The 26,559-nt window shown below is 40.3% G+C and overlaps 1 protein-coding gene across 1 annotated transcript; it reads left to right on the top strand.

Moving 5' to 3' along the window:
* The first annotated feature begins 5,630 nt into the window (after nt 1-5,630).
* On the top strand, nt 5,631-26,317 carry LOC147640780 (uncharacterized). The gene is made up of 9 exons (XM_086810983.1): nt 5,631-5,866; nt 6,062-6,260; nt 6,366-6,653; nt 6,801-6,932; nt 7,856-8,054; nt 8,096-8,250; nt 8,365-8,699; nt 23,536-23,632; nt 26,105-26,317. Exons 1-9 carry the CDS (start codon nt 5,631-5,633, stop codon nt 26,315-26,317), a joined length of 1,854 nt encoding a protein of 617 aa, XP_086667109.1.
* Nucleotides 26,318-26,559: the final 242 nt, after the last annotated feature.

Here is a 26,559-nt window from a genome sequence, read left to right as displayed (position 1 = left end):
AGATTGATTTGAATGCCTCTTTTGAGATGTCAGATTTGAGACATTTGCATCATTATTTGGGGATACAATTTAAGCAGTGCGATGGAGGTATTGCTTTGTGTCAGACAAAGTATATTGAGACATTGTTGCGGAGATTTGGCCTTGAAGACTGCAAGCCTATTGCTACTCCAATGGAGACAGGTTTGAAGTTGAGTCTTCATGATGGTCGAGATCACTTTGATGTCACACTCTATCAGACAGCTGTTGGTTGCCTCATTTATGTATGCATTACGAGGCCGGACATTCAGTTTGCAGTCTCACAGGTGAGCAGGTTTATGCATAGCCCAAGGTCTCAGCATTGGGAAGGCAGTTAAACGTATCTTTCGCTACTGGAGTGGCACCATACATCTTGGGTTGTTTTATCCCAAGGGGGGATCGTTGTCGCCAAATTTACGTGCTTTTTCAGACCCAAATTGGGCTGGTTGCTATGACACAAGAGTGTCCACAAGTGGTTTTTGTTTCATGCATATCTTGGTTGAGAAAGAAGCAATCTACTGTGGCCACTTCTAGTTGTGAAGCTAAGTACAGGGCAGCTTTCACAGCTACGGTTAAGTGTGTGTGTGGCTCAGACGGCTTATGGCTGACTTGGGTGTTGGACAAGAGTCTGCCACCTCTATCTACACTAACAGTTAGAGCGCATTGGCAGTTGCGAGAAACCCAGTTTTTCATGCTCGCACAAAGTACATTGAGGTGCATTATCACTATGTCAGGGAGAGACTCTCAGTAGTAGGAGAGATCAGCTTGGCCTATGTGCCAACATAGGACAACCTCGCTGATCTTTTCACAAAGGCGCTTCCTCGTGAGAAGTTCGAAGCTTTCCGCAAAGCTTTGGGCTTGCTCCCCTTTGTGGACTGATCTACTTAGGGCTTGGCACTTCCTTATACATGAGTGCCAGCTCTCATTCACACCATCACTCCCAGGGGGGATTTGTTGCCATATATATATAGGCAGTGATGTGTGTGAACACACTTAGGACTATCGGGACACTTTTTCCCTCTTTAGGAGGTTTTTTCCCTAGCTTGTATATACGCCCATCATTCTAGGGCTAACTTATCTTTTGTACATTGACACAATCTAATACATTATGTGTTGTGTGCATTCTTGCTTCTTCTTCTCCAAGCTTTGTGTGCTTTCCTGCAACCCTAATTCCAACAACGATCGATGAGGCTTAAATCATGAAAGTGCAGGTTCTTAAGCCTTGAGATGGAACTCCTTGAATTTGTAAATTTTGACCTCGATTTTTTTCCCACGTGAACTGCTAAGACGTGAAACACTGAGTGTTGTGAGACCAGACATGAAAGTCAGGACTTGAAGATCCAAGATATGAAAGTGCAGACATGAACCTACAGACATGAAATTGCAGGATCCAAGACGTGAACCTGTAGACGTGAACCTGCAGATGTGAAATTGCAGGGATTGACATGGACCGTGACTTTACAACTGTGTTTGCACATGGTTAGGATGGAGCATGGGAAGACGTGAAACAACAGTTCACGTGAAAAAAAATCGAAATTAATTCCCACGTTGTTAGGCATTTTTTTGATGCAAGTATTAGAGCATGTGTATATACAATGCATGGCCATCACAAAATAACACGTGCTCATCTCCGAAGGTTTGAGAGTTTGTGGGCCCCACATGGTTCACGCTATGGTACTGCATGACTTTTGCTTTCCAATGTACAGTTTACTATGCTCTATGAGTATGGGTAGCATCAAGAGGAAGTTAGAATAATGGCCGTCGATGTGGAAAGACAAGTGGATGGCAGTGGGTCCCACTACGCGTGCCTTGGATGATGTACACAGTGAAGTCACGGCGGCCAGTGTCGGGTTGGTCAATTATGCAGAGAGGCCATCATTTGGGACAACAGGGGGTCCACTCCATGTGATTCGATGTGCGTGGCATGACAGAGACGGAGCTTTGGGTAGCTTCCTGTGGAAGCTTTATGCATGTGAAGTGTGCGGCAGACTTGTGGAAAGCGACAGCTGGCGATCTTAGCCGTGTGGGCTCTCCCGGAGTCCGATTTGGTCACTTAAGGTGCCCATGGATGGCCACTTTCAAGGGCTAGGTCTGAAACCTGTAAAAATTGCAGAAAAAACCCGAGAGCTGTGTGGAAAGACCAGAGAATAGGAAGGAAGAACCGCTACCCTATTTTGAGTGTGTTGGGAGACTATTTTGGCCTTAATCTGCTCTCATACGAGCTCGGATTTGAGCAATTGAACATCCTAAGTGGGGGTATTCCCGACGTAGTGGTGCAATCAATTTGGCCTAATTCCTCATCGTTTGTCTGCTGTTTAAATTGTGTGTAAGCTTCTCTTGTGTTTGAAGCTACTGCTCCATTCCTTGAGTGTTGTGGGAGATTTCAGTGTGTGTATTGGCATCTGTGTTGAGTGGTGTCTCACGTAGTGTCTTCTCCTCTTTGTTCTCATCATGTGTGTGTGTCCTGTCTCGGCCAGGCTTGTTGTGAGAGCCGAGTGGTGCCTCCCTTTGTGCGTGTGTATTTCCAAGAGTGTGTGAGAGGAAAGCTATAGAGGCAGTCCTGAGTTGTTTCCTCCACCGCACATTCTTTTGGTGCCCCCACCGAGGAGCTCGTCTACGAGTACCTTCAGCTTACAGGTTATAGGTACAAGAATAGGAACAGGTGCAGGTACAGGCACTTGGCGAGAGAGACATCTTCTCTCTTTGGATTGCAGGATTGTGATGTATGTAAAGTGAGGGTCTGTCGGTTGAGAGTCACACCTACGGACAGGACCACCGCAGCGGTCATACAATTATCTTTTGAAAAAATAGATGTACTTTGTGATGCGGTGAAAGTTCCTCCAACAAACCCCATATGGCATCGAGCATAGCATGTTATATTGTGGTTAGATCTGGGAGTTGCATCCATTGCTCAGACCTGTTTCGCCACACTTTTCATTGGCTGGTTTTTTTGGTTTTTAGGCCAATTACAGTCGTTATGCTGCCAAAATTTTCTAGAAATTAGAGGATTTCGGAAGCCCTTACACATTGGTAGAGCCATAAAAGTTATGTTTCATGGACAATAACCACGGACTGCCACCATTTACACCATTCCATGATACGCAAAGGATTCGTATCAATGTGCATGTGAGCAGGAAGATGTTCTTTATGCAACGCATTGCACTCATGTTTGGACCTCAGATATTAAGAGAAGTGTTGGATTCACCTTTGCCTATTGTACTTCCCCTTATCAATTATGAAACTTCTTTTGACGTCCACGTGTTTATCCTCTTCTAGAGCATTGTGATTAGCAAATTGTTCTCTGTTTTCAAGCATACACAAAGGTGGTTTTAAATCAGCCCTACAGTGTTGAAAGCAATGGCATTTTCTTATCCGGAGTTTCATGGGAGAGTGGATGAAGATATAGAAGACTTTTTGGAGAAGATGGAGGTCGCATGCATAAGCAACCATGTGCAAGCTCCTCCACAGATGTTACGTCTCCTCTGCAGATCTGTTTGAAAGGCGATGCAAGGGCTTGGTCTAGGAATTATGAAGAAGAACTACAGAGGGCTGATCCTCCTGTACAATTGACATGGGATAACCTGAGACAGGCTTTGGCAGGAGAATTTGTTAAGACAGAAGATCCAGCTAAGGTTTGGCATGAGATCCAAGGTTTGAAGCAGAGGGAAGTAGAGCCCATTGATGACTACAATAAAAATTTTTCATTGTTATGGGAGAGCTTGTGTCAAGCTTTGCAGCCACAAGGGGCTCCACCGGATATGATGAAGAAGGACAGGTTCTTGGCTGGCCTCAAGGAGACTTTACGTTGGAGAGTAGAGTTGAAGAAGCCAAGGACATATGAGGATGCATTGGAGGTAGCAAAGAACAAAGAATGGAAATTGAAGAGGCTAACTCAGTTGGGAGTAAGCACAGTACCTGGAGTCTCAGATATGAAGCCAACAGATCCCGTGCCACATCGAGTTTTGGAGGAGGTGCATCATGCCCATGTTATTCCAGTTCCCACGCAAGTTGTGCCGACAATGGTTGCTCCTGCAGTGAAAGATGATGGGCTGCGGCGGCAGGACATGAAACAGGTTGTAGATCTTATGAAGAATCTCAGCCTAAATTTGCTTAGTAATGTGGGGAACAGTCATGCTCATGGGAGACATGCACATCAGCCCAACAATGATGGTGGGCAGAGTGGTGGCAGCGGTAAGAAGTGGAAGAATGTGCCTACATGCTACAATTGCGGTGAGCTAGGTCACATTAGTCCACAGTGTGATAAACCAAGGAGGATGGGAGGAGATATGTATCCCCTTCCAACACATTTGTCGAACAGGGCAGGTGACTTTGGTATTGAGATAAAGGGAGATCCAGGGCCAAGTGGTTTGACCCCAGAAGATAAAGGAAAGACAAAGGTGTTGCATGTGGTTGGCCTAGAGAAGACGGTGTCATTTGAGGATCCAATGGTGATGCCCATTGGAAAGAGGACCACTGAAGAAAAGGAAGGAAGGAATGCTGCAGGTCCAAGCAAGAAGAAAGGGAAGGCCCATGAGGGTGAGGATGTGAAGGCTAAGAGGAAAAGGTGAGCTCGGCGCAAGTTCCATGTGTCAGACTTTCCACTAGGGGAGGGGCAAGATAGCTACAACTTGAGAGAAGATTTAACCAGCCGAAAAGCTGATGTGACATTTGGCCAGTTGGTGGAAATGGTACCCAAGTTGAAGAGACAATGGAAGAAGCTAGTTAGTCCAATGGAGAAGGAGCCGGATAGAGGGTCAGTGAGGGTGCTGGCTGTGGATGAGTTGCCAGATATTTGCCCCATAGTGGATGTGTGGCATAAGAGGAAGAACCTTGGACAAGGCTATGTGGATGGTGGTGCGCAGATTTGTGTCATCACTCAAACATGTGTTGAAAGGATGGGCCTTGCAGTGGCAGGTGTGTCTGGATTTCGTATATGCATGGCAAACCACCAGAAAGTTAAGTGCTTGGGTGTTGTGAGAAGTTTGGAAGTTGAGGCATATGCAGTGAAGACTGCATGTGATTTTCATGTTATGCCAGCAGGTTTGGGAGCGTACCCCATCATTCTTGGTAGACCATGGCTACGAGCAGTCAATGCGGTCCAAGATTGGAAGAAGGGTACTATAAGCCTCTATGGAAGAACAGGTGGCAAGAAGCTTTTTGACATGGATAGCAGGAAGCCGCTAGATGGGGATTTTGAAGATGAAGATGAGACTAGTGATGAAGATTCTTCCACAGTGTCAGAGGTGGACAGTGACAGCACTAGTAGCAGCGATGATGAAGTAGATGTGGCTTTCCTTCTTATGGCTGAGGAGGAGCATGAGGAGACAAGCGCTGACGCATTTGTGGGTGGAGTGGAAGAGGAATATGAAGGGCCATATGAGGTGATTGAAGAGCTTATGCAACCCAAGGTTGAGTTGTCAAAGAAGCAAGAACTAGTGGCAAGAATGATTTGCACAGATCTCTCAACCATGGAGAGAGAGAAGTTCTTGCAGATGTTGTCCAGGTATCCAAATTTGTTCATCACTTCCTATGAGGAGATTAGAGGACTCAAGGGGGAGGATTTGCATATAGAGCTAAAGGATGGAGTAAAACCAGTGTGACAAAGGTTGAGGAGAATGGGTAAAGAGCAACTGGAAGCCTTGAGAGAGGAGGTGGACAAGCTGTTGACAGCAGGTTTTATTATCCTAGTGAAGACAACAGAGTGGGTGAGCCCGGTAGTGGTCACTCCAAAGAAGGATGGAAGGTGGAGGGTTTGTGTTGATTTTAAACCCTTGAATGCAGCCACAAAGAAGGACCCATACCCTCTTCCTTTCATTGACCACCAGATTTTAGATTCAGTGGTGGTGGCAGGGTATGAGCGCTACAGTGTCTGTGATGGATTTTCTGGTTACTTTTAGTTCAAAATTGCTCCTGAAGATCAGAAGAAGACCACATTTATCACGCCATGGGGATGTTTTTGTTACACTGTGCTACCATTTGGGTTGACCAGTGGTCCCGCTCATTATCAGAAAAGGGCAAATTGGGCACTTTTTCCATTCATTGGCAGCTTTGTAAAGGACTTTATTGATGACTTTTGTGTCTATAGCACCCGAGCTGAACACTGTGAGAAGCTTGAAATGGTTTTGAAGCATTATGATGAGTGTGGTGGTCAGCTCAACCCAAAGAAATGCTCTTTTGCACAGCCAAGGGTGAAGTTATTAGGTCATGTGGTGTCGGAAAATGGCATTGAGGTAGATTCCGACAAGGTAAAGGCAATTGTTCTTCTCCCTTCACCCAAGGATTCCAAACAGGTGGCCACATTTGTACATAAAGTAAAGTACATGGCATGGTTTATTCCGCTGGTTTCTCAGGTCTTATATCCCTTACAACAACAGGTGGCTAAGCATGATCCCTTAGTGTGGAATGAGGAATGTGAAGCTGTCTTTCAGAATGTGAAAGAGATTTTAGGAGGGCTACCAGCCATGCAGGCTCCAGATTGGGAACAAGTTTTCTATGTGAACCCATCAATTGGAGAAGATGCCATTGGTGCCATGCTTCTACAAAGAGGGAAAGGGAGCCAGTACATGAGGCTAGTCTATTGTGCAAGTAGGGTCAAGTTCATGGCAGAGAGAAAGTCGTCAGAAGTAGAGTTGGTGATGGTGAGTGTAGTGTTTGCTTGCCGAAGATTTCGCCATTATCTTCTGCCGCGACCTTTTGTTTTCTTGACAAGCTATACCTTTTTGCCCCAATTGATCAATGGTAGAAACATGTCAAAGGCTGTTATGAAGTGGGTAATTGAGTTGCAGGAGTTTGAGTTTTCCTTCTTAGTGGAAGAAAGCACAAGGGCAACATTGGCAGACCTGTTGACCTATAAGGAAAACCCTGTCGTCTTGGTGAAAGAAGAGGAGGTTAAAAGGGTGGTTGAAAGTATGTCAGAGGTTAGCAATGCACATGTCCTATTTTTTGATGGTTCATATCGGAGAAGCCATGATGCAGCGTCAGGTGGCATAGCCCTCTACGACCCCCAAGGGAAGCTTATTTGTAAGCAGGGATTTAAGGTGGCTGCCCATAGTAATAATGAGGCAGAGTATTCTACATTAGAAACCGGGCTACACATCTGTTTTGAAGTATGGAGTGAAGAGGCTATGCATCAAGGGTGATGCTCTTTTGGTGGTGAAACAGGTTCTTGGAGTGTGGAAGAGCAAGAATCCCTCACTGAGAGAGATGTGTTTCAAGATCAAGAAGTTATTGAAACAATTTGAGTCATGGAGCATTCGACACATAGAGCGGTCTTTGAATGGGGAAGCACATGATGCTGCACAATGGATGATTGGAGAGCTCTTTGTGTTAAGGGCTGATGCACCTCTTTATCTTGGAAGGGAGACACTTGCCTAAGAAGAAGAATTTTTGTTGATAGGGATCATCCCCACGACCATAGAGAAGGCAAAGAAATATGGATTTGTACGAAGAGCATGTAAATATACCTTATTTTGGGAGATGTTTTGTACATGCAAGGGGCTGATTTGGTGCTAAGGTGTGTACCTTGGAAGGAGGAGCTTTACAAAGTCTTGGAGGAAAACCATGAAGGAACCTGTGGTGGCCATTTTGCCCTAAAGATCACACTACATAAGATTTTGCAAGAGGGTTATGTATGGCCAAGCATACAAAAGGATGTGTATCATTGGTGTAGGTCATGCAAAAGGTGCCAAACATTTGGGAAGCGAGTTCTAGAGCCGGAGTTGCGCAGAACTATTTTGGCATTTGATGTTTTTGAGAAATGGGGTATCGATGCAATAGGGCCACTACCTATCACCAGTAGGGGGAAAAGTTATATTTTGACAGCGGTGGTTTACCTGTCAAGGGGGCAGAAGCTAGAGCAGTGAGACACATCACAGCTAAAGATGTAGCAAAGTTTGTATATGAAGACATTTGCTGCAAGTTTGGGGTACCATTAGAGCTTCTTTCAGATCAAGGGCCAGGATTTAGAGCAGATTTGATGGAGTTTTTGTGTGACAAGATGAAGATTAAGCAAAATTTCACCACCCCTTACCACCCACAGTGTAATGGCCTAAACGAAAGGTTTAATGGAGAATTGGTGCAGATTCTTACAAAAGTGACAGAGTCTTAGGGCAAGAATTGGGATTTGGAATTGCATGGGCCTATCGGACATCAGTGAAGACAGGTACAAGATTCACCCCTTTTCGTCTTGTGTATGGAAAAGAAGCATTGCTGCCCATAGAGGTGGAGTTACCTGCGGTTAAGCTTTTAGAAAAATTACTGGGGCAGTCTAATGATGCATTCAAGGAAAGGCTTTTATACCTACAAGAGGTTCAATTGGACAGAATGAACTCCTTGAATCATTATTTGTAGATGCAAGACAAGGCTTTGGAGAAAGTAAATGAGAAAATCAAAGAGAAGGGTATTAAGGAGGGTGATCTAGTCTTGCGATACAACAGTAAATTGGACAGGACCTTTCAAAAGAAATTCCAAGTGAAATGGGAAGGTCCTTTCAAAGTGGTAGATTGCTTCCCAAATGGAACTTACCAATTGGCTGATCTTGATGGGATGTTACACGCCTCGAGGGTGAATGGGTTACAGCTAAAGAGGTACTATGCAAGACTTATGGTGGTGGAAAAAGAAGAGATGCCCCAAGATGTTGTGCCGATGGAAAACGCTATATTTTTTGATGCCGAAGGTGTCACAAGGTTGTTTGCTGCTGCTGCTGATCATGAATGATCTAGCAGGCTAGGGGATGGGCAAAGTATGTTAGGCATTTTTTTGATGCAAGTATTAGAGCATGTGTATATACAATGCATGGCCATCACAAAATAAGACGTGCTCATCTCCGAAGGTTTGAGAGTTTGTGGGCCCCACATGGTTCATGCTATGGTACTGCATGACTTTTGCTTTCCAATGTACAGTTTACTATGCTCTATGAGTAAATGGCTTCTAGTTATGGGTAGCGTCAAGAGGAAGTTAGAATAATGGCCGCCGATGTGGAAAGACAAGTGGATGGCAGTGGGTCCCACTACGCGTGCCTTGGATGATGTACACAGTGAAGTCACGGCCAGTGTCGGGTTGGTCAATTATGCAAAGAGGCCATCATTTGGGACAATAGGGGGTCAACTCCATGTGATTCGGTGTGCGTGGCGTGACAGAGACGGAGCTTTGGGTAGCTTCCTGTGGAAGCTTTATGCATGTGAAGTGTGCGGCAGACACGTGGAAAGCGACAGCTGGCGATCTTAGCCGTGTGGGCTCTCCCGGAGTCCGATTTGGTCACTTAAGGTGCCCATGGATGGCCACTTTCAAGGGCTAGGTCTGAAACCTGTAAAAATTGCAGAAAAAACCCGAGAGCTGTGTGGAAAGACCAAAGAATAGGAAGGAAGAACCGCTACCCTATTTTGAGTGTGCTGGGAGACTATTTTGGCCTTAATCTGCTCATACGACCTCGGATTTGAGCAATTGAACATCCTAAGTGGGGGTATTTGGCCGCTCCGGATGCAGTGGTGCAATCAATTTGGCCTAATTCCTCATCGTTTGTCTGCTGTTTAAACTGTGTGTAAGCTTCTCTTGTGTTTGAAGCTACTGCTCCATTCCTTGAGTGTTGTGGGAGATTTCAATGTGTGTATTGGCATCTGTGTTGAGTGGTGTCTCACGTAGTGTCTTCTCCTCTTTGTTCTCATCGTGTGTGTGTGTCCTGTCTCGGCCAGGCTTGTTGTGAGAGCCGAGTGGTGCCTCCCTTTGTGCGTGTGTATTTCTAAGAGTGTGTGAGAGGAAAGCTATAGAGGCAGTCCTGAGTTGTTTCCTTCGCCGCACAACGTGAAGTCCGGTTCATGCGAGAAGACGTGAAACAGCAGTTCACGCGAAAAAAACCACCCCTATTCGGAGGCCCGTATCTCCTAAACCGTATATCCGATGAAAGCGCTCTAGGGCTCATTGGAAAGCTGACATCGAGCTCTTCGACTTTGGATAGGTCATCCGAAGTCAAAATTGATCATTTTGGCCTTTGACCAGCAGCCTCAAAATTTGACCCGAAAATCGAGGCAAAAAACAACCCAAAAACCACATCGCAAAAACAGCACGAAAACGATGACGAGCCATATTCAGGCTACTTTTTGAGGGTCTAGACGACAAAATCACGGACGACTCAGAGAAATAAAGTTATAGTATCCCAAAAATACTACAACTCCCTCATATAGGATTTTTCAAAATTCCTTTTATAACACCCTCAGAAATGTGCTGCGAAACAGGGAAAAAATTCTCGAAAAAAAATTCATCTTGAGACAATGATGGAAAATAGGTTTTAGGACCTTCTCTTTGTTAGAATTCGTGGTGCTCATGCTAGATCAAGTATGTGGAGGAGAGGGACTCACAAAACACAAGAAAAATATCTTGCTTATTAAGTTGTTTATGAACACAACTAGGCCTTGCTCCAATACAAAATGCCTCCTAGCTTCACCTTTAAATAGGTGAGCTAGTGGACCTTAAGTCCCTTCACACACACACCCTTCTCTTCCCCTTCTACATAACCTTAGTCTCTTAAGGTTATGTAGAAGGGGAAGAGAAGGGTGTGTGTGTGAAGGGACTTAAGGTCCACTAGCTCACCTATTTAAAGGTGAAGCTAGGAGGCATTTTGTATTGAGCAAGGCCTAGTTGTGTTCATAAACAACTTAATAAGCAAGATATTTTTCTTGTATTTTGTGAGTCCCTCTCCTCCACATACTTGATCTAGCATGAGCACCACAAATTCTAACATGGTATCAGAGCTTAGGTTGATTAGGCCACTTTGTGGTGTAGAATAGGTCATTTTGCTTCACTTTCCCTTATCCTTTCACTTGTGGAGCTGAACCCCCTGGCAGTGGAGGGCCTCCAGCAACTTGTGGAGGCAAGAACTCGTGGAATGATGAACTAGGAACTTGTAGAGGAGTCTCGGGTGCACATATTCGTACAGCCAATCATTGCGCAGCAGTTGCCGTACAACCATACGTCATGTATAGGCAGTTGTAGGCTACATAACCTTAGTCTCTTAATACTCTTCCATCTGGGGAGTTCCTAGCATACGCTTTTTTTGAAAAAATATCTCGGCAAACGAACACCCGTTTGATCCAACGAAGAGTACGCCAAGCCTCTTGAGGCTGTAAAACGGGCTATGGGAAAGTAAAAAAAGCAAAAAAAAACTGTAATTGCTCATTAAGGAGCATTTAGGCACTCAAATGTGGCCACAACAAAAGGAGTACCAAGGATCACACAAGGACTCAACCCAATGGCTGACATCTTTGAACCATTGAGATCTATGCCACCAGTTCACCTCCCCATGCCATTGGCCATGCCTATAACAAGCATGTCATCGGGTTTTACACCCCTTGTCACTTCGATTTCACTGGTCCCTTGCCTAATATTCCCGCAAATCCTATAAGTACCAACCCTTTCCTGGATGCCCACACCTTGGACATACTGACTAGTCTAGGAAGGGTGGTGGCCCAAGTACTCTCACTGAGTCTATTCCAACAAGAGCACTCACATACGGCCTCAATGATTCATATAGAAATACGGCCGTACAAATTCCCAAAATTATGGGCAAATATGATGGAATAACCGACCCTGTTCAATTCATTCAAAATTATGGGCAAATATGATGGAACAATCGACCCTGTTCAATTCATTCAAATGTTTGAACAAAGATGTGAAGCCTTTGGAAATCCCAACTACCCCACTAAGGTACATGTGTTGAACTTATGCTTAGAGGGAAAAGCGAGTCGATGGTTCATTGCATTAATGCCAACGATCAAGACCAACTTCAAAACCTTGAAATCAGCTTTTATACATGGCTTTTCCAAACAAGGTGATCGATGGAGTGTAGTAACAGAACTCTATTTAATTGAACGTCAACCCAATGAATCCATTAGAGATTTTATCCTTCGGATAAAACTCTTGGACTCACGTTGTGAGTCATAGAAAAAATTAAATGATGTTCAATTGAGGAGATGTTTCATGATGGGCTTAAAGAATAAGAGCTTACACAACTTGATCATTATAACCAATCCGCGATCAAAGTTACAAAGAAGCAATACGTTTAGATGACAATATGCTAGAAGATGATTATGCTACGAGATGTTCCTCATCTAAACCAAGTGAAGCAATAGCAAAAGAAAGATCGATCTTGGAATTGACATTCCTAAAATTTTACGCAACCTTGTTTAAAACCTTATAGCCAACATCTATAAGAGAGGATGTAAACCTTCAAAACCGAACATCCTTAATACCTATAAAAGTGACGAGTGAAATGCCTTGTGTTGAAAGCAATCACTACGACCATCCCAATCCTCATTGTACATACAAAGTACCCATTTTTCTATACTGCATATATTGTAAAACCTTTGACCATGATACTAAAGAGTGTCCCACTTCATTCACAATGGACTCAAAACCTCCATGATACTAAAGAGTGTCCCACTTCATTCACAATGGACTCAAAACCTCCATCTTTTGTGCACCAAACAAAAACTGTCCAAAGGGTAGAAACTGCTCAGGAAGTAGTTAATCGAACACTTCAGTGTTTCTATTATCGTGGACCTCACAAGGTGGCAGACTGCACAGTTTGGAATACTTCCATGCCCATAGTCACTGACACCTTGCGACCAATGTGTGACGATGTGGCATAGATCACATGTTCCAAGATTTCCCAAGATGAGTTTCTTCAATGCAACTTGTCTCACAAAATACAACTCTTAACATCTTAAGTGTACAAAATGGGCAATTATCCACAGTGCCATTAAATGTGCTTACACGTTTATAAGCCAAGGCACGAGAAACAATCAAAAGGAAAGCAAAATACATTACCTCAACATGGGTAGAAGAACATGCTTTAAAACAGAACCCAAAAGAGAAAAGAAAACATTCTAAATTCAAGAAAAACAAAAGACAACAAACTATCGAAACCAAGGTCGAGTTAAAAGACATGGAAAAGGAGTCTATACATGACATAAACATGAAAGAGTCAAAAGCTATACAAGATGCAGAAGCATCCACATCAAAGACCACCACACAAACCTCAACACCCATATGTACAACACAGGATACAAAAACCCAAAAGAAAATTCGATCTCGTCGCATGGGTAAACATAATAAAAAACTGACAAACCAAATAAAGTCAAAGAATGAAACAAGTTCTAGTCCATCACTAAGTGAAGATGAGACAAGTTCTTACTCTTTGCTCAGTGCACCACATAGACCAATCAAGAAACTAGAACCCACCCAACCACCCCAAATGGATAATAATGATCACATGACATATGCAGAATGCAAAAAACGGGCTCAAGATTGCATGCTTAGCATGGTTGAATGTCTTACAAGGTCATCGGTTGTGATTGAACCTCGTAATGCCAAACCTAAAACAACAACCAAGATACAAAGCCTAGAGGAGTACCGCTTTCCCTTTCAAGAGGAAGACATACTCTCTACAGAAGAGTCATTTGAAACAGATTGTATGAATTATAGGCTTGAGAAAGCATGTAAGGAATTCGATAATTCCCTTACAAGATTAAAACAGTCTCTCAAAACCTCATTCAGAGGAATGCTCATCTCTCATGGTGATAAATGTTTAAACCCTAAGATCTCTCTAGATAATTGTTATGCATAACCATGCATAAATCAGGCGCATAAACTCATCCACCCGACCACCCCCGAGCCCAAGGGATACACACATGAGATAATGAAACCTAGCCTCAAGATAACATCGTCTTAGCCTCCCTTGAGTGTGCCCCATGCCCCTATTATATAGGAGGGCCCTCAAGTGACTCTTGACTCTCCATTTTTAATGTGTGACTGTGGATGCCTGACCCTAACCTTAACCCTTAAGGTTAGTCCTAACCCATGCTCCACTAGAGCTTGTTTCCATGCTCCCATGCTCATCACAAGCCTAATGTGGGTTAGTCTCCTAGTATATGCGCACATAATGTGCATATAACATACTTTCCCTCTCTCAAAACATTGCACTCTTGCAATGAATAGAAGGAGAATTGCACTGAACAATATCAACTGACTCCCAAGTCGAATACTCTATTTCCCTATTATTCCACCTAATTTTAACCTCAGGGATTAGACAACTATAAAGTCTCCTTTCCTTGAATTCAAGTACCTTATCAGGTTCATGTGGAACATAGGATAAATCTTTGACTTCAATGAGTTCTTGTTGATGAGGAGTAACTGTGTTATCCTCACCTCCTAGTTTCCCTTTCAATCCACTGATATAAAAGACTGGATGAACTCTAACATGTGGAGGCAGTTTTAGTTCATATGCAACCGTGCCAATCCGATGTATAACTTGAAATGAACCACAATATCTAGGAGATAAATTCGAGCATTTTCCTATTGATGACAAAGTTTGAGAATCTTTAGGAACTTTTAAATAAACCAACGCTCCTGGTTTAAAAGACCAAGTTGAGCATCCTCTATCAGCATAGAAGTAACGTGCCCTATCCTGAGCACTCCTGATAGAATCCCAAGCTTTGGCCAGCATTTCCTGCATATCATGCAAGAAATCCCTCGATGCATCAAGCTTGATGTCCTTAAGACCAACATCAATAGGTGCCCTGGTGGTTAATACCCATACATAAGCATGAATGGACTAATACCAATAGTCGTATATTTAAAACTGTTATAGGCAAATTCCATCATTGGAATATATTTTTTCTAATTTGATACTTTTCCAGAGACATGCACGAAGCATATCCTCTACAATCTGATTCATACGCTTTGTTTGCCCAGACTACGGATGATCATAGGAATTCATACTCAAAGTAATTTCCTCATTTTGTAAACCATTCGGAATAAAGTAGGAAAACATGGCATTATAACAGCAGGAACCAAGTATCCATCAGCGGCCCGATATACCCCACATCTCCTCATGGAATTATCGGCGTCCCAAGTTACCCATATCAACATAGAGAGTCATCAATGTCTCGATGAGTCACATATGTCCATCCGTAAACCACCATCAAGTTGACTGTATAAATCACCTAAAGTACGGAGCTAGAGAAAGAAATGACAACAAAGGAAAAATCTAAATTTTCTTAATCCGAACACAACAAAAACTCGTTGAACTCTAAAGAAAGATATTTCAACAAGTGAAAATGCCAACGAGATTACACTCATTATTACATGCAGGCTATAGATAAAAGTTTATCTAGAGAATGCCCACACAACAACTTTAAATGAAGTCAGAAAATGAGATTGTCTTTGAATGTTGAGGTCAATATGGTAAGTGATGTAAGCAAAGCAACAATCTTGAGCCCAAATTATCCCATAAGATAATATATGTGAGGGATCGCTAGCATACCACCATGATACCACCCATACATACCTTACCAATTTGAAACTCCCTAGTATGCCGTCTAGGAGATATGAATAAAATCCTTTATAAAAGAAATAAGATGGCCTTATCCCAAACTTTCATATACTAAAACCTGTCTCTATATTCCTAAGACCACATCAAGGAATAACTCTTTCTGAGTATATCAATTGAAAAGAATTTTGAATTATTGACCCTTTCTAATGATAACTACCCAATAAACTTAATAAAGTTAGGGTAAAAAAATAACAATTCACCTAGATATATAAGCAACTAGGTATCTAAGTTGGAATATGTACAAAAGTACAAGGAACATAGTACAAAATTACATGCAAAAAACGAAGGCAAGTGCTACCTTCAAAGCACATGATATTATCCAAAAGATCAAAAGATCCTTATAAAACCATGGATAAAAGCATAAAAGCTGCTCGAATCCATAAAAACCATAGTTGATCATAAAAATCAATGCATGCCATCTAATGGATATTAATCATGCCAAAAGAAGCATTAAAATTGGTGGCCAACTCATCAATCCGAAGTATATGAACGTGGTGTCGTTCAAGCAAAACTCCAAAGTAAGCAAGTGAAACACATGTGTGTAGCACTCATTAAAAAACCCCTAGACACAAGTGATCTAGGCAGAACTTGACGAGTCCAAATAAAAGTTAAAAAACATCCAATAAAATCCACCAAAACAAACAGATCAACTAACCCATGATAGAATTTGTCTTAGGCTTAAGAAATTAAGCATAGACCACACTTAAATAAGTGCAAAATAAATTATCATGGAAAAGTGTCAAAGGTGAAACACACTTTAAACGCAGATTATAGCCATCAAAAGTATGGCATGTTCAAAAAGAATGGCTAAAAATGATAAAAAATCATAAAAACATCGTTTAGAATAAATCCAAATAGAAATATCTACTAATACGAGGTATAATCGTATTAATAATATGTGAATAACCCACATCTATCTAATGTCAGCACATGAAAATTTACTTCAACATTAAATAACCCTCCAAAATATTAAATTCTCGAGAAAAAAATTTATCATGATTTTTTTTTAAATTTTCCTAATTTTATAGGGCCTCAAAATATGATAATTTTGAATTCCACCAAACCTATCTTATGGCATTCCAAACCTATATTTTTCTAGAAAATTTTTAGCAATTTAATTTACCAAAATACCATTGATATTTTATAAATATCAATTTTTCAAGATTTCTCAAAATAATTTCTAGAAAATTCCTAATTTTTTCTGAGAATCCCATCGTTCACGAAATTTCTAATTCCACCTGACAATTCTCAAATCAAATAAAAATTTATAATTTTAATGGATTTTTTAAATTTTTGGGTCAAAAAATATATTTTTAAAGGAATTTGAATGGTCACGGGCACCCGAATGGACACACCACATGCCAATCACCAACCCCACATTTTCTAGAAATTTAAAATAACATTTGTCTAATTTTCCACTAATTTTTAAAAAAATTTTAATTTATCCCGAACATATTTAGAATATGAACGGTCAAAAAATTTCGAAATCCCAAACGGTCTTCCCAGAATACGAAAAGCCAATAGTTTCGGAAAAATAAAAAGACAAAAAAATTAGAATGTGAAAGGTCAAAAGTTTCCAGAATCCAAAAGGTCAAAAGATTTTTTGGAATTTGGAAAGCCAATAGGTTTCGCGGGAGATGGAGGCTCCAAGAATAAAAAATTCAAAGAATTTTAGAGAAAAAAAATTCTCAGATCTCAAATTTTCTCTTTTTTTTTCCCAGCTTTTTTGATAAGCTTTTAAATAAAAACAAATCTTTTTTTATAATTATTAAGCTTTAATTAAAGATTTTTTAAGCATAACCTTCAAAGGTTATAAAAAAACGAATTAATGGGGGGGGGTTCGCCCGTCAACCTACAGCGAACCCCCACCCTCCCATCCCCGCCTTGTGCTTTTTTGTGTGAGAGAGGAGGAAGAGGGCTCCTCTCTCCTCTCTTCTTTCCCCAATCATCTCCTTCTACTTTCTTCTCCACCCCCTCCTTCTCTGTTAATAGAGAGGAGGATTAAGCAATAATTAAACAAACTTAATCATAATTAAAATTTAATCATGATTAATATTTAATCAAGTTGTGCCTATAGCAAGAGGCATTCACACGCGGGAGAGGAAAATAGAAGAGAAATTCAGATTTGAGAGGCATTCACACGCACACGGGAGATCATTCCATGCATCAATTGACTGCCCCACATTGCATTTCAGCAGAAAATTGGTAGAAAATCGAAAGCATCGCCGCGGAAAACCCGCTAAAATGCATTAAAAAAACATTTCTTAACCATAAAAATACTCTAAAATTTTCTTTTAAATTAAAAAAAATCTTAAAAATTTTAGAAATTAAGGGAATTCATTCTACCAAAAATATCCGCAATAAAATGTGCGGTATTTTGGTAAAAACTTCCATTAATGCTTATTTTAAACCACAAAAATAGAAAAAAATAGCATTAAGCTCACGGAATTCTCCCACAATGTCAATTCGTCCATTGAATAGAAGAAACGCACGTTCCAACCGCCATATCAATGATCCACATGAAAATCATCAACATAAATCAATAAAATAATATTTTTATTTAATAAATATTAAAATTTACTTCAAAAAATACCAAAAATTACAATAAGAAAGAAAAAATAACAACAATTAACTAGAGATTGCTCTGATACCACTGTTAAAACCCTAAGATCTCTCTAGATAATTGTCATGCATAAACATGTATAAATCAGTCACTCATCCACCCGACCACCCTCGAGCCCAAGGGATGCACACACATGAATTATAATGCAGTACATCATACCTTTACCTTGATGTCCCATACCATGAAGAGGTGTAACTCTAATCCAATAGCATGTAGCTATAGTGTGAAATGGTAGGTGAGTAGATATAATCCTCTATACAAGATAACATCATATCATAACCTAGCCTCAAGATAACATAGTCTTAGCCTCCCTTGACTATGCCCCATGTCCCTATTATATAGGAGGGCCCTCAAGTGACTCTTGACTCTCCATTTCCCATGTGTGACCCTTGGATGCCTGACCCTAACCTTAACCATTAAGGTTAGTCCTAACCCATGCTCTTGAGTGGCTGTCGATGAGACGAGGCCTTTGAGCATGTGGTTGTCTCTTTTGATGAGGTTTGTCGATGAAGATGCATAGGATCTGGGGCCTTTCCTTTGAGTTTCCTATTAGAGATAGATGGTTTGGCTGTGGGAATTTCTTTAGGAATAGATGTCGATTATTGCGAGGTCTTGGCATCGAACTTCGTAGGTGAGGATGGGATTGAAGGAGTAGAGGCTTTATCGGAGTCGGTCGTTGACGCATATGGTAGGTCATGGTGTAGAGGGGCTTTTGTGGAAGAGGCTTGTATCCTTTTGCATTCAACATCATAGATATCCATTAAAGTTGGATCTTCTTCCTAGTAGTATGGTATTGTCAATTTTTTGTCTTTGACCATCATGATGACTCTATCACTAGCAAAGCACAGTGGTGCTTGGGCAACAACAGTCCATTTATGCCCCAAGATCAAATCTGCTTCCAACACATACTCAACCACAAAAAACTTGCAAGTGAGGGGGTTAGTTTTAATATACATTGTATGTTCAAAGTACAACAGACATGGCATGTTCAAGTCTTGTGTAAAGGTAATCCTTTCACAGGATGTGCCATGGGTGTTGGTTGACCTAACAAATTCCATAGCTCGAGGGTCATGAGATTGTGTTCTCGTGTTGGATAAAGCTATGCTTGAGCTATAGTGATTTCATTTGAAATTTCCAATCCAACCAAAATCTTAGGGAGCTTTTCAGTAAGATATGTTGGAAGTTCCGGCTCCTGCAAGGTTTCTTCCTCCTGTAAAATAGCAATTGTACATTGCATGTAGGAGTGTTCAAGGTGACTGTTTGCATGGATTCATCGAGTGAATACAACGATTTACTTATCCAAGGTCCACCAATGATGATATCATACTCAAGGAAATCTAGGGTGACATGAAATGTAAATTCCATATCGCCGTTGATTGTTCGAGTAGTGTATTTAAAGTAACATGGAACTTTAATGGTTTGCTCATTGGTTCCTTTTGCAAGACTATTGCTTGTTGGGGTGAGTCCCAATGACACCCAAGTTTAGGTTTTTCCAATGACACCCAAGTGTCTATTGTCATGATGTTATTACTTGCTCGAGGGCTAATCAATGCGCGTTTGTATTGAACATCATTGCCTGTAGGGTAATCCAACCATACCATGATAGAATCTTCTAAAGAAACCACACGGGTGTTTCGGTTATTCGTTCAGCTTCAGATCCTACGTATGTTTCATATTCCCATTCACTTTCATCTCTGTTTGGGTCTCAACTTTTTCAAGAGCACCCAATGCGTACAATGGCACACTTGGCCCTCTGACAATCCTTAATGAGGCCTATTTGGAAACTTGCAAATCCTGATAGTCCTGTTTTATGTAGTTTGTTATATCCTTGTATAACTCAGGTTGAGCCATTAAAGGTGCAAATATTGATATGATGCTGGCTTTATTGTTATATGCACATTATGTGTGCATATACTAGGAGGCTAACCCACATAAGGCTTGTGAGCATGGAAGCATGGGAACAAGCTCTAGTACGGAGACTTAAGAGCACATCAAGAACAAAATAACAATGCTCTTGTCACTCCTCTGGAAATGATAAATTCACGTGGAAATTAAATTTTTTTTTTTGCGTCGGATTTTCGTTTACGTGAGATTTCCGTTCACGTGATTTTTCTGTTCACGTCATTTTTCTGTTCATGTGAGATTTCCGTTCACGTGAGATTTTCGTTCACGCGTTTTTTTTGGGAGTCTAGTGGGAAATACGAATTTTCTCTTTTGGGAGGAATATTTTTTTTGAATTTAAAATGAAAGGTATATGGGTATTTTCCCAAAAATATAAGTAGAATAAAAAAAGTCAACCCTTTAATGACACACCTTACACCCTTCATTATAAATGACCCCCAAAATGGACAAATTGACAACTCATGAGCATCTTCTCATTGAATGCTCATGAGTTGTGTAAAAAGGTGAGCCTTAATGAGTTGTGTAAAAAGGTGATTAAAAATTAATCCAAGATTAATTTTTTTCACTAATCTTTTCTTCTTTTACACTAATCAAGGACTCTAATTAACTACTAATATCTAATTAATTCACACAAGCAAGGAAAAACTAATCTTTGTACATCAATAATTGTGTAAATTAATCTAAATTAGGAGATTAATTAGACTTCTAATTATAGTCTTCTCTTTAAGGCAAAATTAAGCAAAGAGAGTCAAATTTCTCCAATTGATCAAACAATCGATGTGATTAGGTGTTTTGATGCATCTAGATGCTCTCAAAACACTCAAAAATCCTAATTTCGACTACTTATATGATCAATTTAGACTCCAATCAACACATTTTCTAGATTTTTAGCCTCTTTGAACAAGATTAATCACTCTTAATGATAAAACTAGTCCATTAAGAGAAATTAGTCAAATTCAAGGATTTTTTGATGGTTTTAAGAAATTTTTTGAAAGATTAAGCTACTCCTAATGCTTGTTAACACTCTAATCCAAATAATTTCAACAAAAAACATACAATTAAACTAAAATTAATGATCTTAGATCTATGTTTAAACTAAAGAGAGGTAACATTCACTAAGAAATGCATTCTCTTGTATTGTTTGATGCAATGGATGCAAACTAAGCCTAATACAAACTATGATCTAAAAATTAAGTAAAAAGCATTCTTTTCAAAAACAAAAAAGAGCTATTCTACACCAAATCTTACACAAATCACCATCAAATCCACATCTTTTTCATGGAAAACCGCTATTCAAGATAATGGGCAATGGGTTATGCGTAGATTAGAGACAAAATGATGGAAAAAGCCAAGGGATGGCTCCCCGACAGTGGCACCAAAAATGTTAAGGCTCACCCTAACTCTCCTTGAAACACATCCAAAGAGAGATTACTTGGTGAACCGCAATTGTGGTGAGGATCTTTCCAATGGCCGAGCTCGTAACCCTTGAGGTCTCCAAGCTTTACAACTCCTTGAGAAGCAATTCCACTGCGTCTCCCGTGAGCGTTGTCACACTGCTGCGTTGCACTACAGGTCCTCGTCCCTCCTCTCATCTCACTTCACTCACACTCACTCACTGCATGCATTAGGGAGAGAGATTAGCAAGAGCAAGACTCAATTGCACAATGGGAGAGTATGTTGTATTATGAGAGAAATTCACTTATATACATGGCCATAAGTGTTCACACTCACTTAAACTATGGTCGGTCGGGCACTTTAGGCTCATAAGAGGCCTAATGCTATTACAATGACTACTCTCATAATATATCCATGAAGTACATCACTTAGTTAGGACTTCATCCTAACTTGCTACCACACGATCTTGAAGCGGGAATCGCCATAAATACTCCGTCACACCATTATGGGCGCCCGTCCAAGCTGTAGCGTTGGACACTACTACTTGATATCTTGAATGTATGACCCTTTGGTGTATCTATCGTGACTCCTTGATGTAAGATAATGGCGGTAGCTCTTGTTAATCCTAGAATTGGATTAACAACCTTTTGAATATGTTAATCTCTCTCTCTCTCTCTCTCTCTCTCTCTCTCTCTATATATATATATATATATATATATATATATATATATATATATATATATACCAACTTCTCTCCCAATTTCATGTGTGTGTGTTCAAGTCAAGATTTTACCTTAGCCTTGTCGAGTCATGTGTCGGGGGCCTTGCCTCAGAGCCACAATGCAATTCCCTCTGATGTTGGTAGGGTAACTCATTCATTTGCATCCTTGCTCCATTGTTACAACATAATGCTCCTTGGCCAATGGGATGAAGGAACAACTCTCTTCACCTAGATGGAAGGAAAATAGAGATTGTACCTCGCTATGGTTCTCTCTCAAAAAAGACAAGGGAAAAAGAAGAAGCTAATGAAAGAGGGAATCCTATAAGAAAACCTATTCAAGAAAGAATATCCACCTAGAAAAAGAAGAAGTCTAATAGCATACAAGTAAAAAAGAGAAGAGCTCACAAGAAAGCACATCCATCTAGCAAAAGCATGAAGCATGAAGCATAAAAGCACATCCATCTAGCCAAAACATGAATCCAATAGCATACAAGAAAGCACAACAAGAAAATAGAAGATCTCGCAATCAAATATTCTATTACAAGGGAATGATTATGTAAATCTTATTGTTGTCAAAATTAACTTATATAAGTTAATTTTTCACACTAGACTGGCCAAACTTAAAAATGGTCCAGCCTCAATTACTAGTCTTAAGCAACTATGTACGTGGAGTCTGTACACTTTCCCTTTTTGACATTAAGCTCAAGGCAAGGTCACTTTATATGTTCCAATGATATCTTAGATAATATAATTGCCCATTTGAGTGGTTAAGATGGCAAAACACCTTTAATAGGTTGGGTAAAGCCATATTAACCTATGCAGTGGTAAAAACATACCCCCCCATCTTTGTATTACCCAGTCAATGGTGAAATTATTACTAGGGTAGAAAGGTGTGGATGGTCTTGGATACACCATGAAGGTGACATGTGAGGTTAAGTGGTAGATTTGGGACAATCAAATACAGTCAGATGTAGGACATATTAGTGATAAAGCGTTGGGTAGAGTCCTAGTCATTAGGAAAAAGGGGAGCTCATTTTGGGGCCTTTTAGGGTTTGGAGAAAATGTCTCGCAACCAATCAGGAGAAGGCCAACGTAACATAGAAAACCCACAAAAAAAGAGTGAAAAATAGAAAATAGAATAGTACTTTATGGTGGCAGAAGCGTGCGAGTTGAATAGGGAGATTTATTTTTGATTCTCTTCTCCATCATGTCTCTATCATGAGATTTTAGTCCATCTTTGAGTGTAAGAGTCTGTTTGAAACTTCCCGCTCGCGACAATCCAATTTCCTTTCTTCTCAGACTTTTGAGGGACTATTCCATCTTCGACAAGCATCCCTCCTTGCCATAGCTTTGTTGTAATTTTCTCTCTTCAACATTTCACCTGTTGTGGATATCTTTTTCTTCTTTCTTTTAAGTCGAACTGCATTACTTAGAATGTTAGATTAATTGAAATCTAACATCATACTATCTTTCTTTTTTGTTGGTTTCTATTAGGGGTGTGTTATATTCGGAGCCTGAGATGGCACCCAGAAACAATGGACGCGGCATTAGAAAACGTTTGGTGGGTTTAGATGGTGAAGACTCTGTTGATGTACGAAACATATCTTTGCCATGAAGGCCTATCACACAGATTTCAAGCATAGAGGTTTCCAATATTGTAACAGCAAATGCTAGTTGGAAAATGTTCGAAGTGGGAAAAGGAGCTTGGGTACTAATGCAACCCAAGAGGATGAGGAAGAAGAGCAAAAAGCAACAATCAACGAGTACTTTCCTGACATCCTCGAAAGGTAGAGTAAAAGGTTTTAGAGTGAAAGAAGGCAGAAGATGCGGCAGAAGATGCGTAAAAGAGATTCTGGTGCAGCATGTTTATATGCATCGAGAACTTCAATTACGAGAATATCCAGCTTATCTTCCACATCATAGACCGAATTGTAAACACATAATATAACTTAAATTGTTTTCAAGGCACAATTGTTTCTCCCTTTATAACTAAGATGATCTTTCTGAATGTTTCAGATCTATATCCTTCATCGTACGAGGAGTGGCAACAACCAGTGGAATGCATTTTAGGATTCTTCAATGTCATACATGGCACGGTAGGAGAGCTATAGTACAAAGGTAGATCTGTAATTAAGAGACTTGGCTAAAGCGGGTATTTTTTTCTATGATCACTTCAACCAGCTATTGGACCATGCTCATTCTTATGGCATATTACAAAGGCAAGATTTTTTGGAATGGAATATAATAGACTGGCTTGTTCCTCCCGATGGAAGTATAATAGACTGGCCTGTTCCTAAATACAAATTTACTCAACCTGATTGAACCAATTGCATTGCAAGTTTGTGGAAGAACACCAATCTTATTTTATCTTCTCATTCCATATAGATAATTGTTTATCTTTATTTAAATTTTCATAATTTCATTTACAGACACACCACAACAAACAGACCCATAGTCTTGTGGATGGAGATTACTTATAATAGCTAAATACATGTTGGACTCCTACTTTGGAGAGAAGCAGCCTGAGTTTTTAATTCAAAAGATTTACAATCTTCAAATTTTTCTGAAAATAATATTTTCTTTATTGTAGATGCAAGAAGATAGTTTTGGCTCTAACTACGTCTATAGTTTCAGAGCCAATACAATTTTGAGGTTGCTACGACTTGCTTCTCCTATTCCTGCATCTCCTCCACTTCTAAACGAGCCAATATCCCCTTCCAATATTAAGTGATTACTAAGCAGAAAGATGATTTGAAATCTTTCAATGTAAATGATAACATTCTTGAAGGGTTCCAGAAAGTTCAGGAGCAGCCTTCCAAAGTGCCCGAGGAGATAAAAATGGAAAATGAGCCTCTCCCACAAAATATGAAGTCTTTGGATGTAACTGAGGTGCAAAAGGAGAAGCCGAGGGAGAGCCATAGCGACAAGGAGCCTTTATCTGAGGAGTCTTTGGACCAAAGCCAGGCTCAGCTTGAGCTAGAATCCCAAATATAGGCATATTTGTACATCTGTAGATATACCCTCCTCTGTACATCTGTAGATATACCCTCCTCTGTACATCTGTAGATATACCCTCCTCTGTACATCTGAGAACAACAACAGTATTTGTTATACATTTACACAAATATAAATGCAATTACTTTTTCTCAATGGATCACTTTTTGGTTTGAAAATGTTAAGAATTCTATAATGCTTTTACTGTCTGGTAAAAGTATATATGAATTGTCTATTGTACGTGAGTTCAAGATGATTGAACTATTTGAATTGTTCTGCTTGCAATATCTCTGCATTATATCTTGCTTTCTCGTCTTTACAGTATCTGAAACAAAATCACAGTTTGAAAATGAGATGTCTATATTTTTTGAATTAAAATTTTGATAAAACAATTTTGCCAATCTTGAATGAGTACTTTAGGAAACTCAGTTTACCTTTTTGTTGTTTAAAATGAAGGAAATTCCCATGCAGACACTCCCTTCAGTCTCGCTTATAATGTCATTCCATAATCGAGAGAGTGTGCAGTATCTTCCAAGTGTGATGGATGCGCCATTCTCGACAACATCTATATCAATAATATCATTTTCTAGACATGAAGAGCTCTCATCTTGTTCCATTGGTACAAGTTGTGTACCTATCATCCTGCTTCGTTTTTATAGTAAAATGATAAAATAAAATTCTGGGAGGCAAACATGTACTTGAGATTGATTGTCACAATACACAGTGTTGGCCATAATTTTATACCAACCATCATCCAAAAATTTTGGAATGTCATCACAGCCTTTTGCTTTAAAAGAAAACATAGTCTTACAAACTTTGATTGAATATTCTTGAAAAATATCTATGAAAACATTGACAGGCATAAAATTGTGATTTTGACTATTCTTGTTGCAATATTTGGTTTCAATGAATGCTGCACTTCTGCATTCAGAATTTTATCATATCTGTACCTTACTCTCACTAATGTGTTGATATCCTTTTTCATTTTTGTCACCCTGTGTGCATGGGCAGCAACTAGCATGGTATCCTGGAAGAACTCTATGAGAAAATCTTCTGCTGCCTCTTGTAGGGTGAGAAGGGCTGTCCTACTCCACCTGAATCCGACACCCCAATAGTCACATATTTGTCTCACGAGTCTCTGGAAAGGAGCCATGGGCATTGCAAAGCCTACAGCCTTTTGTGCCTTCGTGATCTCCCTGAGAACATTGGCTCCTTGATTGATTCTCTTCTTCTGGCTTTTCTGGAGCATGTGCATGGGCTTGCCCTTCTTGGAGGACTTTGACCTCCCCTTTGAAGGACTTTGACCTCCAGCCCCACTGCCAAGTTAGACCCACTTCCCTTTCTTCTTGCAGTTTCCTTTGTTCTTGCCATCAGAACTGAGAGAAATAAGCAAAATGGTAAATTACCTTTAAAGATGACATCCAATCAAGGTAAGCTTCCACTCATAAATAGGTGCAATGATGAGAATTATCATGGAACAGAACATGGAAGAGGAGGACAAGAAATTCCCATCTGTCATCAAAA

This window comes from Cibotium barometz, chromosome 2, assembly GCF_041138505.1.
Source record: "Cibotium barometz isolate CiBa-2024 chromosome 2, ASM4113850v1, whole genome shotgun sequence".
NCBI lineage: Eukaryota > Viridiplantae > Streptophyta > Polypodiopsida > Cyatheales > Cibotiaceae > Cibotium > Cibotium barometz.
The sequence above is the reverse complement of the archived record's forward strand: the minus strand, read 5'-3'. Positions and strand labels throughout refer to the sequence as shown.

Bases quoted from the DNA above. Each gene is read 5' to 3' on its own strand.
- LOC147640780 (XM_086810983.1), top strand. From the start codon at position 5,631: ATGGGTAAAGAGCAACTGGAAGCCTTGAGAGAGGAGGTGGACAAGCTG. The intron at 8,251-8,364 runs GTTAAGCTTTTA...CATTATTTGTAG, and splicing joins TAGAGGTGGAGTTACCTGCG to ATGCAAGACAAGGCTTTGGA. The intron at 23,633-26,104 runs GTACGAAACATA...TGCCTCTTGTAG, and splicing joins ATGGTGAAGACTCTGTTGAT to GGTGAGAAGGGCTGTCCTAC.